Source organism: Lemur catta, chromosome 6 (genome assembly GCF_020740605.2).
Source record: "Lemur catta isolate mLemCat1 chromosome 6, mLemCat1.pri, whole genome shotgun sequence".
In the NCBI taxonomy this organism is placed as follows: Eukaryota; Metazoa; Chordata; class Mammalia; order Primates; family Lemuridae; genus Lemur; species Lemur catta.
This window is the reverse complement of record NC_059133.1, coordinates 17,475,306-17,481,305: the sequence shown is the minus strand read 5'-3', so window position 1 is coordinate 17,481,305 and position 6,000 is coordinate 17,475,306. Positions and strand designations below refer to the sequence as shown.

The 6,000-nt window shown below is 39.8% G+C and overlaps 1 protein-coding gene across 1 annotated transcript in view; it reads left to right on the top strand.

The window, feature by feature from the left end:
• The first annotated feature begins 224 nt into the window (after nt 1-224).
• Nucleotides 225-6,000, top strand: part of STAB2 (stabilin 2) — a 136,404-nt gene continuing 130,628 nt past the window's right edge. Inside the window, exons 1-2 of the mRNA XM_045553091.1 lie at nt 225-477; nt 3,491-3,624. Coding sequence (XP_045409047.1) covers nt 400-477; nt 3,491-3,624 — 212 coding nt within the window. The 5' untranslated portion in view covers nt 225-399. The remainder of the gene's footprint in view (nt 478-3,490; nt 3,625-6,000) is intronic.

Sequence of the window (6,000 nt, the reverse complement as noted above, 5' to 3'; positions counted from 1 at the left end):
CCCCTGTGGTTGCCGAAGCGTGGGCAGGTCGGTGCACCAGAGGCGGGGGCACAGCAGAAGGGAGGCAGGAACCGTTCCGGGACTTTCACAGGCACAGAAATTCCAGGCCCGGCCTCCGCCTGAGCCCCTTCAGGATATCCTGTCATTCGGCCAGGATATATATATATACACCATTTAGCATGGCCCATTTCACCAAGACCCCTGGATTTGACATTTTTTTCCTATCTAGAGGCAGGTTTCACCTTTCTTCTGGTTCAATCCAAGAAAAGGAAAGGATTTCAAAGTAAACACTGAAATGAGAAAGAATTCCCTGGGAGTCGAGTTCATCAAACTAAGTTAAAATACCTAAATCATCCTGACAGGTGCCTGGCCCAGAGAAGGAGCAAATATTTCCTCATCATGCTACAACGTTTCAGGATTTTTTTTCTCGGATTGGTTGTACAAAATTTCTGCTCCCCAGCTGAAACCACAGGGCAGGTAAGATGAGACTTTCCTATTTTTAATTGGTTAATTTTCATGATGTGTTCAAAAGCCTTTTGTTTGCCTATATTGTCGTGGGTAAAAAGTGGTCTCTGGACTTTATAAAATAAAGAGAAAACTTGTAGAGATTCTAACAGTGATGAAGCATCTTTCAGAAGGGGTGCTGGCCCAGTCGTTTCTATTCCTGTGCTAAAACACCAGTTGGGATCTCTAATTTTAGTGCTGGCATTCCTCTTTCCATTATAAATTTTGGTATCCTGCTTTTTGTTTGTTTTAATAGTCTCATTATTGTGAATATCTATCATCCCATCTTTCTGACTGGAGAAAACAACTATGGTTGTGGAAAGATGGGTGGGGGGAGTTCCAGGGTGGATGATATATCACTAAAAAACACAAGTATCAGAAATATTCACAAAACCCATCCCCTCTGCCTTCCACAGAGCTGTGGTGAAAGTACCAGGGCAGTCTTATCAGTAGCCTCGGTGAAGTACGTCAGTCCCTTGAACTCTCAAGCAAATGCACACAAGTTACCATCACAGAGTGAGGTCAGCTATCAGCGAGCCCTAATCTGGGGTGATTTATTTAAAATGTATTTCACAATATATGATTGCTGATCTATTAAGAGTAAATCTTAAACATGATTCTTCACCTGGGCCAGGCAAGTTTTTATCAACACCAATTTGACTCCAGTTGGCTGTACTCTGATAACGCTTTCACGAAAACACGGGAAGATGGCCTTGTGGCTAAACGTTCCAACTCTGAAGTTAGGTAGGGGTGAATTCGAAACGTGGCTTTCATTCGTCTGTTTAACACATATTTCTGAGGATTGATCATGGTGCTCCACAGTTACTAGCTGTTCGACTCTGAGCAAGTTATTTAATCTCTCTCCAAGCTTCAGTTTCTCCACTGACAGTGCTCCACAAATGGTAGTAATTATCATCATCATCATCACCATCCCCATCATCATCATCATTATCACCGGGTGCTTACATTAGTGCAGAAATCAGGTCTTGAGCAGTGCTTAAAGTTGAATTTACTTTTCAGAGGGGCTAAGTTTGTAAATACTGTAAAAGAGATAGAATGAGTCTTTCCGTTTGAAAAGGGCAATTTGAAGGTCAAGGGATTTCTTAAGAAGAGAGTTTTAAATCTGGCCTAGCAAGAAAGAAAAGACAAGGTAATGTAAACCCCACACACACTTATCCAAATGGGAATCTTTAATGTAAAGAAAAGCCTGCTTTAAAAAAAATGTAGAGGTGACATGACAATTAAAGGAGGTTAATTCAAACCGTATCTAAGTGTCAGTTTTGTTATTAGACCACAAAGAACATTCCAGTGCTATTTTGGTTCACAACAACCACCAAATGAAAACTGCCAGTGAAAACAGAGATTTCATTTTTCTGTTTGCCACTCAGATGCATAGAATATAGGGGCTAATCAAGGAATAACAAGACCAGTAATTTACAGGGAGACCCTGGACAAGTCACTGCAACATCCCTCACCTCTGTTTTCTTCCCACTAAAATGAGGAGGATGATACCTGTCCTGGTTATCTTTAGAGTGGTGAAGATCAAATAAGAGAATGACTTTGGAAGTATGCATAACCACAAATTGTTCTGTAAATGTAAAGTTTCTTCCTATGCAGACTTTACATATTTCAATAAAGTTAGAAGTAGTGATGACATTTCCACACACCTAACCTAGCACTGGGCCCATGGGACGAGCTGTAGGATCACACAGAAGTGTGAGACATGATCTTCCCTATCAAAGGGTTTCTAAATAGACAGCAAAGACCAACAAAATGTGCTCCACTGAGTCAGCCACAGAAGTTGAGAAGTAGAAGTTGAGAAAAGGGCAAGAGATGAGTGTGATTTTGTGGAACAGGTAGACTGAAACAGGGCCCTGAAGGATGTGGTTTGGGAGGCCCAGGGGAGGGGAGAAATATGCCAGTCAGGAGAGGCAACAGGCAAAGCAGAGCGGGGGTTGGGGGGGATGGATAAGAGTTACAAGAACTAGCATTTACCACCTATGACATTCCAGACATTGTGCCAGGTAATTTGCGCTCAATAACCTCGAGTGTGGTTATTAACATCTTCCCTTTACAGCATAAGGAATTCACTCAAGATTGCACACTTAGCAAGATATAGAGCTTGACTTCACCCCCAGGTTCAGTCTCTCTTCATTATACAGGGTTGCTTCATCTCAAGTTTGATGGGGAGATTAAGGAAACTTGAGAAAAGGTCAGCCTCCCACATGGATTTCCTAAAGACAGGGACAAATTTGGTCTGGATCATTTATTTTAGCAGTTAATTCTCTGCCACCTTATGTTGCTAAATAACTGTATCTAGTGTGTCTGTCTGATTTCCTCAATTCATTCATTAATCAACAACTATTCACTGAGCACTACTATGTGTCAGACACTATTCTAGGGGCTTAGGGTTCAGCAATGGACAAAGCAGAAAAAGATCACTGCTCTCCTGGAGCCCACCTTCTAGCTGGATTGTAATCTAGAGATTGCAAAAACCTTTGGTACGGAACTGTACCCCCATAGCATTTGGCACCATGCTGGCCCCAGTGCAGATACTCCTGTGGAATCAATGATGGAAGAATATCTTTGAGACCTATTGATCTATGACCAGTTGACCTTGAATAACCTGCTTTTATCAATTTTGCATTTGAACATGTATTCTGCAAGATACTTCAGGTTTCCCATTTGGATATATGTATGCAATGACATTACCTTACCTTGCTGGACCCCAGACTCCAGATCAGGGATGGCGAATGTGTAATACAAACAATGCCCCTTCCCCAACCCACAGCCATGCAGACATTGCTTGCTGATCCCAACACTCTGTCCAGATGAGGTTGAAAGCAGCAAGCCAGTCATGACCAATCAACCTCATTGCCATCCCAGACATTCCACTGAATTGAAGCCCATGGAGAAGACAGGCCAAGCTAGATATTTTGCAAGGCTCTGACAGTGGGAATTGATATTCTTTTTTATGTTTGCACAGGCAAAAAGATGCGATAAGAAGTCTCTTCTAACAATTAGGACCCAGTGTCGATCCTGCTCGCTCAACTTTGAAGTCAAGTGCCCGGACGGTTACACCAAGATTACCAATGGCTCTGTAGGGGTTCGAGATTGCAGGTACTCATTATGAGAAAATAAGTGTGCTCCAATCTTGAAACTCAAGGAATTGTGAATCCAAACTGAAACTCCCTATCTCAAAAACTGCAAAGCATTTCCATGGCTTTTCTCTTGCTCTAAGATAATAATGGGCTCAAACTTAGGTAACTCATAATTTATGAACTTGAGTCTAAATCATATATTATTATCAATTCACATTTTAATACAAAACTGACTACATTTCATTGCACATAAACATTCTCCCTTTATCTTGCCCATCTTTACTTTGAAAATCTGGGTTTTGTTTCATTTGGAAAATGTTGTAGTCTTGAACATGTTAAGTCTTGGGTCTGGTAGTCATCTCACTAACTAGCTGTCGATCCTGATAGTAATTAGAACCCAAAGAAGGAGGACAAATGAATTACAGCATGATTGCATTTTATGTAACTTTGCATTCTTAAAGACCTCTTAGGATTCAAAACTCTTGTAATTCAAGGCTAGTCCTGGCAAAGGATGACAAACAGTTCTGCTCACCAGCTAATGGAAGCAGCCACGAAGTTCAACTGCAAATGCAATTTTGTATTTAGTCAGTCTACTAATTTAGAAATTAGACAGTACTCAACGAGTTTGTTTTTAATTCAGGGCTGAAGGATTAGTATTATTTTTTATTTTGAAATGAAATGAAACCTTAACAGTGTTATATCACAATATTTTAAATTCACATTTGCTTAATGTGACCACACTATATTCTATTATAAAACCCAAATCATCATTTTCAGTAAAAGTTTCCCAGCATTAACTGCCCTAAAATTAGTAAACATATGCAGCAGTTAACACTCAATGACCAAAGTAGGCACACACTGGCAACCCATTTCAATTTATATCAGAACAATATCATAAAGATTTAGGGTTAAAAGTTAAAGTGATATGGCTACTGGGAACTTTTTGTACTGGCTACTTTTTTGTTCAAGGCCAAGATAGGCACTTGGTTATAACCCATCCACCCCCAACACACACACACACACACACACACACACACACACACACACACGATGGAATTTTTGCATTCATGCTCTATTTTAGAATTGAAGACTTTGATCTGTCATTCATCTCTGCTAGAACAAACTCAGATTGGTTCTTTGCTTTTGTTTTATGTTTTGGGTTTTTTTAAACCACCTTATTGAGGTATTATGACATGCAAAAAGCTGTATATATTTAATGTATACAACTTGATGAGTTTGGAGATAAGTATGTACCATTATCTCCAAAAGTTTCCTTCTTCCCTCTTTTTTGTGTGTGATAAGACCGCTTGGCTGGGCACGGTGGCTCGTGCCTATAATCCCAACAGTTTGGGAAGCCGAGGTAGAAGGATTGCTTGAGGCCAGGAGTTCAAGACCAGCCTGGGCAACATAGGAAGACCCTGTCTCTACAAAATAATAATAATAATTTAAAAATTATCCAGGCATGGTGATGTGCACCTGTAGTCCCAGCTACTCAGGAGACTGAGGTAGGAGGATCACTTGAGCCCAGGAGTTCAAGGCTGCAGTGAGCTATGATCATGCCACTGCACTCCAGTCTGGGTAACAGAGCAAGACCATGTTTCTAAAAAGAATAGTTTTCTTTTAAAGAAACAATACTTAACATAAGATCCAGCCTCCTAGCAAATTTTTAAGCATATATTGCATTATTCTTTACTATAGGCACTATGCTATACAGTAAATCTCTAGGACATTTTCATCTTACATGAAACAAACACTTTGTACCTTTGACCAATACTTTCCCATTTCTCATCCTTCCAACCCTTGGCAACCATTATTCTACTCTCTGCTGCCATGAGTTTGAGTATTTAGATTCCTTATATAAGTGGGATCATATAGTGTTTGTCCTTCTGTGTCTAGCTTATTTCTCTTCACATAACGTCCTCCAGGTTCATCCATGTTGTCACAAATTGCAAGATTTCCTTCTTTGCAAAGTCAATGAATAATATTTCATTGCATGTACATACCACATTTTCTTTAGCCATTTATCCATTGGCAGATGTTTCAGTTGCTTCCATGTCTCAGCTATTATGAACAATACTGCAATGAACATAGGAGTGCAGATATCTCTTTGAGATTCTGATTTCAATTTTTTTTGATATATATCCAAAAGTAGGATTGATGGATCATATGGTACTTTTATTTTTAATTTTGTGAAGAACCTTCATACTCTTTCCATAGTGGCTACACCAATTTACATTCCTATCCATGGTGCACAAGGATTTCCTTTTCTCTACATCCTCACCGGAAGTGGTCTTTTGTTTGTTTGTTTTTTATGATAGTCATCCTAATAAGTGTGAGGTGATATCTCATTGTGGTTTTGATTTGCCTTCCCCTGATAATTAGTGATGTTGAGCAA